This window comes from Periophthalmus magnuspinnatus, chromosome 16 (genome assembly GCF_009829125.3).
Source record: "Periophthalmus magnuspinnatus isolate fPerMag1 chromosome 16, fPerMag1.2.pri, whole genome shotgun sequence".
NCBI lineage: Eukaryota > Metazoa > Chordata > Actinopteri > Gobiiformes > Gobiidae > Periophthalmus > Periophthalmus magnuspinnatus.
Genome location: NC_047141.1, coordinates 28167605 through 28180474, shown reverse-complemented (window position 1 = coordinate 28180474; position 12870 = coordinate 28167605). Strand labels below are relative to the sequence as shown.

Here is a 12870-nt window from a genome sequence, read left to right as displayed (position 1 = left end):
CTCATATAACTCCCTGTAATCTAAACACACAGATGGGACCTAACTGAATACACATACTGAGAATATGTACATCCAGAAGAGTCATTTTGAGTAACTGTATTCTGGTACAGATTACTTTTCTGAGTACAGTTACTTTTCTAATATCAAAGGAATACATGGCGGTACTTAATCACACAATATAGGCTTCAAACTGCACAGAATTATTGAGAAAAATTAAAAAAAAACACAGCTCTCGTGGTGAGTTTGTGTGTGATTTTTCCTTCTCTGATCAGCAATAAATAAATACATACCCAAACAGTGACAGTTTTAATCTTATGTTGTGTTTTTACACTATAATTTAAAAACAACCCTGTGTGAAAGTACTCCAAGTATTTAGAATACAGTACTCTGATTGGACCATGCAATGGAATACTTTACTAAATGCATTTTAATGCAGTTATTCAGTATTCTGTAACTAAATACATTTTCAAAGTATTCTTCCTATCACTGTCTAAATATGATTGATGAATACACATTTTTATCTATTAAGACGCCATCAACTGCTTAATCGTCCAAAAAACTACAGACGTGATTCTTATTCCACTGTTTGTTGTGAAACAGTTGAAATATCACGAGTCTCACTGATCCACAGGCCTAATCCCCAGTTTGAGCACATTGACACACACACGCAAAACAATCTCTATTTCCCTTCACGCAGAGGTCAAAGGTCAGGGGAAACTAAAGCACAGCCCCTATAGTGAGTCCCTCCCTCTCGCCACAGAAACATTCAGTCCATTTAACGAGACTTAAGGCAAGCAAGGTCGTCTAAACATAAGCAGCCATGTGGGAACTGCATTCTGGGACGCTATTTTACAATAATTTACAACATTGATTTTAATTTAAGAAAACAACATTGCAAAAAATATCAAACAGTTTAAAAATGCTGCACTTAGTAACAATATAAAAACAAGACAGTCCAGTAATATCTAGACCAGTCTTTCTCCGTCCTTCTTAAATTGTGTGGTATGGGCACTATTCATGGGTTGGACTGTATATATAAATGGACATAGCTAACCTGCTAGCCGCTGCGTTCCAAATAGGAAGTGTTCATGGGCTGTGCATCCGGCTCCATCGACTCTGGCTCCAATTCACTTTATATCACAAAACGTCCTTCTCCCTGTAAATGCTGCTGTCACGTCTTAAAATGTTCATATCAACCCGCTCTATATGATCCTGGTGTTTTTATTTCAATATCGTGTCCGTAATACAAGATATGAACATTAATAACAGACAAATCAGGTGTCTTCTTTCCTCGAGGCGCCTGCTAATGTCAGCAGCAGGTTTGATTAACGGCGCTAAACTAACAATGCAAGCGGGAAGGGGCATTATCTGAAACAGCCTGGCTCCGGATTGGCTCTTTGGTTGCTATGATACTCGTGGTCGGAATTCCAAATATGGAACTTGCCTCCATATTCGCCTCTATAGCTGCTCTATTCTCGATGACCTTTGTTTGACTAGAGCTGAACGCTGGGTGACATCAGACTCCCTTAGTCCACTTTTTTATACAGTCTGTGGTTTAAGACAAATAACTCCTTCCTGATTTTAAGGTTTTTACAATGACATTTCCCATTCAAAACATATAACATTTACATTTGAATTGTTATTTGCGATGTTAATGCGATGGAGGCTGTTGCCATATTTTGAAACACATGAATCGATGGCACATGAGTGGAGTCTGCTGCAGTTGTATTTAATTTAGAACCAATTTTTTTGTGAATTAGTCCATATTCAGAACCTATTTTGTTGCAGTTTAGACCTAGTTCAGTTCTGTGATAGATCTGGTTTAGATCTGATAATCAAAACCACTGAGTAATACTGGAACAATATTGATTTGAGTGGCCTTGACTTACAATTCTGCAAACTTATTTTCATTTCTATATATTTATTTACATACTATACAATTATTCTGTATCTGTGTAATTTTAACTTATCCTTATGTTTCACTTCATATCATTCTACAAATATGTGCTGTCAAATGAAATCTAATATAGAAATACCATATTCTAAATGCTGATATTTTGTCGTCTCTCACACATTTCCAGCTGCCGTATTTCGGGACCCATGTTTGCTCAACTTAAAGCTCATGTGATTCTTGGTTATTTTTACCCCCTTTGCCTTAAATCTGGTGGATGACTCCTGTTCTTTAATAAAACCCCTGCCTCGGATGGAGTTGTTATTATTAGGCTGATATTATCCAGACCAAGCTTCACTATGTCTGCTCTTTATCCAGCCGTAATACTGAAAAAACGCTGTTAATGCAGTGTATCTGTGAGATCTTGACAGTGTGCAGGGAAACGAGGCGTCTGGCCTGATTGAAAGTAACAAAGATTTAAAATGCCGGCGCATCTGTGTGTGTCGGTGATTTTATCAGTAATTTAATATAAAGCATGTACATGTTTGTTAAGCTCTTTCATAATATACAATGTTTTCCACAGGTTTCTACAGACTATGTGGCCCACTAATCCTTACTTGAAGAATTTTGCATACAGATTTAAGTAAAAATATCTTTAAGTGTTTATTTACTTTTCTATATTTGATTTATAAAACAAGAAAAGAAACAAAAAGTATATTTGTAATTGTGTTTTTATTATGCATGTGTGCCAAAGTGATGAAAAGTTAGCACCGTTATCATAACAGTTACCAATTCAAAACAAAATATATCTTTTCAATGGTCAAAAGTCCTCAAAATTTCACATACGTATAAACAGGAAGCTGAAACCCATGAATAGTATACAAAGACGTGTAGTCTGGGCCTCATATCCGAGAGTTAAGATGGGCGTGACTGACAGGTGGATGAGCAAATCAGAGAAACACGTGGGTCAGTCGTATCAATATAGACATGGCCGTTTCGATTTTGTTCTAAATGACAGCTGACCAATGAGCTTGTTCATTTCCAGTGTATCTTTGAAATAAACAAATCTAACTTTGGTGGAGGGAGGGAGTGGTAAGACCATAAATCTTAGGATTTCAGTCAATAAGCTGAGTCTATGAGTCAGTTTCCCATGATTCACTGCAATAAACAACCAGACTAATATCCGCTGTCTATGTACTATGTAGAGCTTCAGTCTAGATCCCAGGGTCAAGGAGAAAATTACACTATTTGTAAATAGATGTAGATGTAATTATTTATATGATTTCTTTTGTCTTGTATTATTTTGAATCATTGAGTTACACTGTGTTTTATAATAATGATAAACACACAGATTTGTATTTATATATATTTTTCATATATACAGTACTCACATAGAGTTGCAGTTGAGTGGTGGTGGGTCCAGGCGCTGTCAGGGTCTCTCCTCGCTCTTCTTCCCCCTCAGCGTGAGCTTTGGGTCGGGTGTAGGTGAAGGTGGTCCCCCCTGCTTTGTACTCTCCTGGAGGGTCCACAGCCCACCGCCCATTCACAACCGACGCACCTGTACCACTCCGCATGGCTGGAGAGATCACAAGAAAACAGGTCAGAGAAACGAGGTCAAAATTAATCCTATTTGGAGTTTGTTTAGTCTGGGTTTTTGGGGACCCCTCTCATAAGCACTCACTGACAGAAAAACATGCTAAATTCTGTGTAGCAAGAAGCTGGAAGCTTGGAAAAGCACACACGGTCATGCACGCTTGACTGGTTTCTTATGGATGTCTAACAATACAACCTTTATCTGAGCGAAGTCTAGGAGGCCACGGACTTAACGTACTTTCTAGGCCAACACACACAACTTGAAACTAAATCCTCCAATACATGCAAAAAGAACAGGCAGTTGATGATATGTTTGGTTCCAACATACTCAGGTAGTTAGAGTTTGCACGTCTCTCTGTAATGTTAATGAAAGCGTTGTGTAATGGACCAAGTTAAGTCCACATTTCGTTTAAAAACAAATCTGATTACACAACCACGTTTAACCGGGCTTGAGATGCAACAGAGGGGACCAGACTGATGTCAATCTGTATAAAAAATCCATAAAGATAAGTCTGGATTTGACAGGTGGGTCTTATGAAGCAAAATATGAGGTAGAACAAGAAAAGGTTTGTCAAATGAAACAGATATTATTCCATAGTTTCTTTTTTTCTAATCAAACTTGCAATTATATAATTGTTTTCATTTCATCTGTGACAAAAAGCTTTTACAGAAGAGACACTGATATAAATAACATAAATATAAAATTCATATTACAGTTTGATAGGTGTTTATGAGTGTTCTGACATACCCAGGTAGTTGGGACTTGCGCGCCTCTCTGTGATGTTGATAAAAGTGGCCCCAGATGGAATGTCCAGGATTTTGTGGTATCCGAGAGGAACGGTGGCGTTATGGAAGCTGCCGGTCACTTTCCGACAAGACAAATCCCGCCCGCCGCAAACACCGCACTTGTCAATCACAGATCCGGAGCCCAGGATTCCGTCGCACCCCTCCGACTGGGATAAAGGGACACAAAAAGTTGGTTAAAATGAGTTACGAGTTAAGTGCATGAGGGTTACACCGGGAGACTCATTTCATTAAAACATAGTTAACATACTTACATTCAAACTTGTATTAATATAGTTTTTGTTTGTTTTGGCAAAGTTTACAATTTTATTTCCTGGTTGGACAGATTGCTAACACACAACATTTGCTAACATGCCCTGTTAGCTTTTATTGTTTTGAAAATGCTAAATTCGCCAGCTCGTCAGGCTCTTCAGGCATGTTTTTGATGAAGGAACAATGTTATAACATGGTAGAAAGCTCCAACAGTTGATTTTCCATAACGCACCCTCGTTCAGCAGAATTCCCGGTGAATCTATCGATCCTGACAAGACGACTTACAACTGGTAAAAGTTGAGAATAAAAACAATAGAAGAATGGTGACCTTGGAAGGAGAGGCAGTAAAAAAGCAGACATTTTCACTCACTGTTGACATTTCAAATCCAGTGCCAGTGTTTATTTCACTGGTTCGTGAGTAAATCAGTGAGCTGCCAAATCTTCAGGAGGGCACATGAGAGTGAAAGCATGTGCAAATGAGACAAAGTGGAACCCAGACAATACAGAGGCCCGGGACAGGAGACAGTCTGAGTAATGATGCCAAGCTGAACTCAAAAACTGCACTGCAAAAATAAATGCTATCAACATGGCCCGAAAAGAGTGTAATTCTAAATATTTATCCTGTTTGACTAGCTTAGATTTATTGAGTTAAAACATCTGGATTTTGTATGAATAACTTTCCCCCTAAAAGATGTAACTTTCTGTCTGGTAGAGGGTCCGCCACCTGCTTGTCTCCATGGGGATGTTATTGCTTAAACTGAAATGATCCACAGAATGGCATTAAACTTATCTATCACCATGGAGATAGCTTTATGGAGAGGCGACCTCACAGTATGAATGCGTATTTTTCAAGTTCTTTTGGCAAAAGATTTAACTGAATAAAACGTTTTGTGTAATATCTGAACCTCAACCAAGACATTTACGGGCAGGTTTTAACACATTTCTTAAAATAGATTTCTTTAAAAGTTTTCCTGGCCCATAGGCTTCGTTAACTGATGGAAGTATGGACGTATAACAACCACTCAGCTGGACATTTTAGTCAAAATATGTCACCCATAGACAGCTTTACGAAGTGAACTAAGTGAGTGTGACGTCAATCAAAGAGAAAATCCGGACCGGGGCTGTTTAAGGTAATGCCCCTTCCCGCCCGCACTGCTGGTATGGCAGGGGTCAGGCGTTTAGCAACAGTGTTAATCAAACCTGTTGCTAACGCTAGTGGGAGTGACCACGAGACAAGAAGGCGCCTGATTTTTCTGTTATTAATGTTCATATCTTGATTTACGGACAAAATAGCTAAATTAGAACATCGAAATCACGTAGAGCGGGTTATACGGAAATTTTAAGACCAAAATGACGAGCCTGAGAGCAGCAGAGACGGACGACGCACCCATGCTCACTTCCTGTTTGTAACGCCACGGCTAGCGGGTTAGCTATTCCCATTTAAATATAAGTCTATGGTCCCACCTCTTCTTGAACATGTCTAAAAACCTAAATATTTAAATCTGTACTAGTCTAAACAAAGATACTCAGAAATCAAGCCAGTTAAACTCCACTCATGTTTTTGCAGTGTGGTGTTTTCAAAGGCTGGCGAGACAGGGGCATCTTTAACACATCAATGGGGCATTTGACACACACGCAAGAAGAGTGCGCTCACCAAACACTGGCCCTCCACGCACACGTCGTTGGCACTGGAGTTGAAGCAGGACGTGCCATCCCGGACTCTCTCGGCCTGTCGCACGTAGAAGCGGTACCCGGACGGTCTGCAGGTCAGCTCACACTGCTTATCCCGACCAACTGCAAAACAAAAGACGCACATGTTGGAATTCCATGCTTCTTGGGAGATTACATTGAATTGCATTGGATTTATTTATGTTTTGATTTGTTGTCTTGTGATTTTAATGTCTTTCTTATTCTGTAAAGCCCTTTGAATTACTTTGTGTACAAATTGTGCTGAAGAAATAAACTTGCTTTGCCATTTCCTGGAGATGGATCCTTACTTTAACCCGAGCTACTACTTGCCTAATCTTAACTTAAACCCTAATCTTTACCAATTTTACCCCATATCTGAACTTTAAAGCCTGCTGTCGATCAAATAATAAAGGATCTATGTGATGGGGAGCTGATTTTTGTCCCCATATTTGAAGCAAGTCCCCATGACCTACGTGAGTAAACAGATTTTAGTCCCACAGCTGCCCTGGGATAGACTGACAGAAGTGAGGTTGCCAGTCTGCACCATTTCCCCTCCCACCACCACCAATCACTTACTCACATACCACATTCACACTAAACAAGGTGGGTGAAGTGTCTTGTCGCTCCTAATATTCTCATCCTATCCCAGTACTATGTAGCTCAACACTGCTTTGCTTCAGATCAGACAGCATGGGGCATTTTACTCATGCGTTTGTCATATTTTTTAACAATATAATACATTTAGAATACTTCTTTGGGGATAATTCTGTTTTACAGTTTAGGTTTCAATATTATCGTCTATATTTATTTCAGCAACACTTCAAAATGTGTTTCCATGCCTAATCTCACCTAAAATTACAACTAATCAAAGGTGAAGAACTCTGGGTTTAGGCCCACGCAGTCACTGTATGTAAAATGTGTGACTTAAAGCTCTTTTTAGTGACTACAATCAACACCACCGCTTTTTGCAGCTAGTGAAAAAGTACTTCACCTTTGCCCATTTGCGCCGACAGAGACGACGTTGGACTTTGTGCCAATTTTCTTTCATGTTCATAGACTCAGTTATTACAGAGATACAAACCAAAATCAACGACATCTTCCTTTTGGCATTTAAACTATAGAAATCTGCCCTGCGCTCCACTGCCATTTTAGCCCATAGAGCAGTCATGCCCAAACTGTGGCCCGGGGACCAAATGCGGCCCTCAGATCAATTTTTCTTGGCCCTCAAGCTTCCAGGTGAATTGGCCCATATTACCTTAAACAGTACATTTTACTGTACATTTCTGAAAATCTACTCTAACAAGCCCATATCAAATATTTAATGTGTCCCACTGAGGATGTAAGCGTGAATAAAGGTCTAGTGGTTCAGTCTAACGTGAAAAAATAACGCAGATTTGAAGTATTCACTGTATTCGCGACCAGTCTATGGCCCTCAATCGGCCCTCAGCTTTGTCTGTGTTTTTATATGTGGCCCTTAGTAAGAAAAGTTTGGACACCCCTACCATAGAGTCTTATGACATCACATGAACATAAACTAACTGGAATAAAATGTTTTGTGTAATATCTGAACCTCAACCGAGACATTTACGGGCATGTTTCAAAACCTTTCCTAAAATAGATTTTCTTCTAAGCGTTCCTGGCCCATAGGCTTCGTTAACTGATGGAAATATGGAACTATAACAACTTAGATCAATATGTCCCACCCGTAGACTGTATAAAGAAGTGGACTAAACAAGTGTGACGTCACCCATAGCGTCCGGCTGCGACCAAATGACCACGAGTATCATAGCAACCAAAGAGCCAATCCAGAGCAAGGCTGTTGAAGGTGACGCCATGTTGATCGACATTTTAATTACACAGATACGACGACATATAGAAATCTGACCTGTGCTCCTCTGCCGTTTTAGCCCCTAGAGTCTTACGACATCACACGGACATAAACCATCTGACGCAGGGGCGCGGCTTTCTGATTGGTCCATATATAGATCTGTCATAAGTCTGTGAAGTCTGCGCTGAACGTCTTTCCATGTGGGCAGGAAACCGAGGCTAGACGTATCGCCGCTGTCAGACCAAACTGCGCCGATGAGATACTCTTTCATATTTTTCACTCGAGTGCACAGCTGCGCCATCCCGAGAGATACGCTCCCCAAAAAGAGGTGTAAATGTGAGACACGAGGGAGGATACGATTTATGACGGCACCGGCGTGGCTCACTGCGGGAGCGAGGGAACGTGGAAAGAGGAACCAAAGATGGAAAAAAGAGAGTTTAAAGGAGGAAAGGAAATGAAAAGATTGTGGAGGAGGACGAGGAGAGAATAAGTAATAGGTTATATAACAGAGGTAAAAAGTGCTATGCAGAAGTCTAGCATGAAACTTGGATAAACTATGAGTAAAGAAGGGTGTAGAGCCAGGGCGTAAAAACGGATGCAAATTTAATAGAGATGGAGACTTAGTCATTTTTAATATTAATCATCAGCTTGGGGATTTTAATTGAGAGCTACACAGCCAAACCTCTGTCAAGTTAAAGTGAGTGGTTTGGAGCAGAGTTCAAGCTTTGGAAGAAGAAAATCTGACTATTTTTTGTGTTGAATGGCAATGATTAGAAGCATGTATTATTTATTTTGAGGAAATTAGCATGGACAGCAATTTGTACTGTGTTTTAATAAGACAAACTGAAACCAGATTGAAATTTGAGATCGTTCAAAACAAGAAACAAAAATGTGATTCATATTTTTGCCATTGCGCCCACAGCTACAAAAGTATACATAAGAAATTGCCAAAACTACAAAACGTTGGCCCTATCTCACAACGGTAATGATAATGTAGCTTGATCTAGAGAAAAGAGGAGGTGACTTTCAGTATAGAGTTTGTGCCTGAGTAGGATTATCCAGGTAAACACACATTAAAACATTTTTTTTTTTAGGTGCACGGTCCAAACTTCACTCTTTACTCCATGAAGATGTTGTTTTGCCTGAAATGTTCCACAGTTCTAGTTACTTATTACGCCTTTAAACAGAATAAATATATAGAATGTAATAAAAGGTATGTATTTAAAGAGGAGGTATTGCCAAAAATCTACTTTTTGGAGCTTTCTGCTATGTTATAAGATTGTTCCCTCATCAAAAACGATGTTAGATGCATGTTTGAGTAATCTAGTGATCTCTCCTGGGCCTTTATTCAAACCCTCCTTACAGCTAGCAATGCAATCCTGTCCAAAGCTCCGCCCACAAGCCTACATCACCCACGCTCCCGTACAGCAAATTTACAAAAATATACAAAAGCAGGACACAAAATAAAGAACTGCAACTTCACAAACCTGAGACGAGGTGCAGTCGTTTCATTAGTAAAATGAAAAACCATTGAAATGTGAAGGTGCTCTGAACGAGGAGTGACTTAGTGCAGGGAGCAAAAGAAGGGGAGAAGTCAAAAACAAAAATTAAACTTACTAAACAAGTCTTTTTTTGTTTTCGGTGAACGTAGCACTTTCAGGTAGACAATTAATACACAATAGAAATGTAATACTTAATCTTTAAACAGTGATGTAGAATTTTATAACTTGACCTGCATTTGTGAAATAGTTAAACCCCTAAAAAAAAAACACAATTCAGCATCAATTACACATTTAACACACGCATTATTAAGAGATTTCACTTTGATGAATATTTGCAGTTGTTTATAATGAGCCAAAGTGTGAGAAAGGTTAAGTGGGACACCCGCAGACTCTCCGTCACCCTTCTATAACTGCAATTAGCCTAAACTTAAACAAAGAAGGAAATAGTCAGATAAATGAGCGGGGTAGTTGGAGAGTGGTTACGCTACTTTGAAGTCCAGGCCTGGTTCGACACGGGGTTAAAAGCTCGGGGCATTGGGGTTGAGTATCAGATGATGGCATGAGATCATTGGAGCTTGTGTGAAAGAGGTCGTAGATTAAGCTGCAGATGGAGGGGAGGGTCCGCTGTCACTGGGAGTTCAGGGGTTAAAAGGACAAGTTCTGATTCTGAAATGGCAACTCAGCGCCAAGGTCTTCGATTTTGATTTCAAGGATGCATGGGAAATGGGAACGTTATACCCGTAGACAGTATGAAGAAGTGGACTGAGGGAGTGTGACGTCACCCAGAGTCAAATGAAGCTCATCGAGGCTAGAGCAGTTACAGGGGTGAATTTGGAGCCAAGTTCGATATTTGGGATTCTGACTCAGTATCATAGCAACCAAAGAGCCAATGTGGAGCGAGGCTGTTGAGGGTAATGACGCTTCCTGCTGAGCAACGCTATCAATCAAATCGGTTGCTAACGCTAATGGGAGCAAAATCGAGGAAAGAAGGTGCCTGATTTGTCTGTTATTAATGTTCACATCTTGATTTATGGACAAAATAGCCAATTAAAAACACCCGGAATATGTAGAGTGAGTTAATACGAACATTTTAAGACCAAAATGACGAGTCTGACAGCAGTTACTGAGCGATACAAAGTGAATTGGAGCCAACTAGCAGGTTAGCTATGTCCATTTATATATACAGCCTATGTTTATACTGTATTTGAGTGATTTAACCCATAGAAATTGAAGTGTTTTAGCGCAGTAAAAAGTAGAACTGCAAGGTTAAAGCTAAATTATATAACATGTCTGGGTTCTTTTGTCACCTACTTGTCTTCATGGAACTATATGGAGTTACTGCTTTACCTGAAATGTTCCACAATACAGTATTAAATGTATATCTATTGGGTATTTATTTAATCACAGGTGTTTTTATCGCTCAAAAATACCCTGAAAACCTGCATGCATACTGTTGGGTTCACTCTCCACAGATCTGCCCTGTAACCTGGCCTGGTGGTGTTGCCTGCTGCGTCTCCATGAAGATAAATAAGTGTAAAGTCATAGTGTGGAACATTCTAGGAAAAGCAATTACATATCTATGAACACGTAACACACAAGTAAAAACACCAGAACATATAATACAGTTAATGGCAACTGGATTTAAATTGTAATTTCAAGGAACAGAATTAGCAAGTTACAAAGACTAATATTTTAATAACATAATCTCAATAAAACAAAATCCAGTCTCTTAAAGAAAACCTACTGTACTTGTGTCTGCTCTATAGTTCTAATCTCTGACATCCGTGGATTATTATGTTATAATTTTCACATTTTAAATCGCAATATTCAACTAAAACAACTTAATAAAGAAACAAATCCGCTGACTTCCTTGTTAAAAAACTGCAGTGCCCAATGGGAGCTAAGGTTACCGTAAAAACCATCACAACAAAGAGCCGTACAACTGTTGGCGCCCCCTGTGGACAGTTGTGGATCATGCTAGCAAGTGGTGGATTTTTTTTCATTTGTACAAAAACGCTGCCAAATCCGGTTAAGAAAATAAAATTGGAGAACGAAGTAAGTACGTCACAGTGGGCGTATGCTGGTAGCGGTGAAATTGGGGATTCATCTGCAATATGGCGTCTTGAAAATGTGATTAAAGATTGCTCAAACACGCACGAATCACTCCAAATACAACCTGGAGAGGGGAAATGAGAAGAGGAATCAACTAAAACATGGTTAAAAGCTCTGAAAAGTCTATTTTGCAGAATATGCCTGATTTAATAACTTGACAACCCTGAGTTAGCCCTCTACAAACGCTTCCTGAAATGCGTGTGATTGTCGTGTTAGTTACGGAGTTCAAATTTCAGTCTTCTCTCAAATGTTAATGCTCCTGGATGTGTGCACTGCAAACTGAATCTCACATTTTAAAACTCCAAATCTCAAATATATTTACAAAACGTGTTAGAAAATTCCCAATTAGACAGTTTTTCATGATTTGTCAACTCGGTTCTAAATCATTTTGAAAGACTAAACTCCAGCGTCATGCAAAGTTAAGGATTCATCTCAAATTCTCCACAACAAAAGGAAAAGGTCAAATTCCTGACCCTGGTTTCTGTGCCTGAAGAAGCCCGAGGTGCACTCAAAACCACGACTAAACTGTTTTAAAGAAAGTTTTCCAGTCAGGTGGGAGCTTTATTTTTACTGTGTTTGCCCTAAGGAATTTATAGAGTGACAAAGTTTTCAATGCACAATGGGGTTTTACAAGTAGACGGAAAAAAGTAGTTGAATTATGAGCAAAAACTGACTATAATCTCCTATCTAAAGATCCAAATGTGGCATGTTTTGGTTAAGTTTGCACACACACAATGCTTCTACCCCTCTGTGCTCCTTCTCATATTATTTTGTTTCTATGGGTGGAGTCATTCTTCTATGTCATTCCTTGGATTTTCCGAGTGCTCCGACTTCCTTCCATTATCCACAAACATGCATGGATTAGGTGAACTGGCAAATCTAAACTGTCTTTGTGAATGAATGCGAATAATATCTGTCAATGTCACTTTAGGCCTGTTGCTAAGAGACCAATAATGTCATAATATTCTTTCTTTCTTTATTAGTTTATTTGACATTAAAACATTAAAGATGCTTGCAAATCTCATGGTTTGATATTTTTTGTAATATGAGGATGATAAAGTAGAAATGCTGCCCTAAAATACAAATACAATTAAAAGCTGTTAATCAACCAATCAATATGGAATGTGATGAGTTGTAACAGTCTAAGTATTGTAGTATATATTATAGTATTACACCACAATATTATGATCACTGAGTCT

At 39.1% G+C, this 12870-nt stretch overlaps 1 protein-coding gene across 1 annotated transcript in view; it reads right to left on the bottom strand.

The window, feature by feature from the left end:
* adamtsl4 (ADAMTS-like 4) overlaps window positions 1-12870 on the bottom strand; it is an 83816-nt gene that overhangs the window by 17632 nt on the left and 53314 nt on the right. Inside the window, exons 6-8 of the mRNA XM_033981039.2 lie at window positions 6195-6334; window positions 4233-4437; window positions 3283-3467 (exon numbers count right to left, since the gene is read on the bottom strand). Of these exons, the coding sequence (XP_033836930.1) occupies window positions 3283-3467; window positions 4233-4437; window positions 6195-6334 (530 nt within the window). The remainder of the gene's footprint in view (window positions 1-3282; window positions 3468-4232; window positions 4438-6194; window positions 6335-12870) is intronic.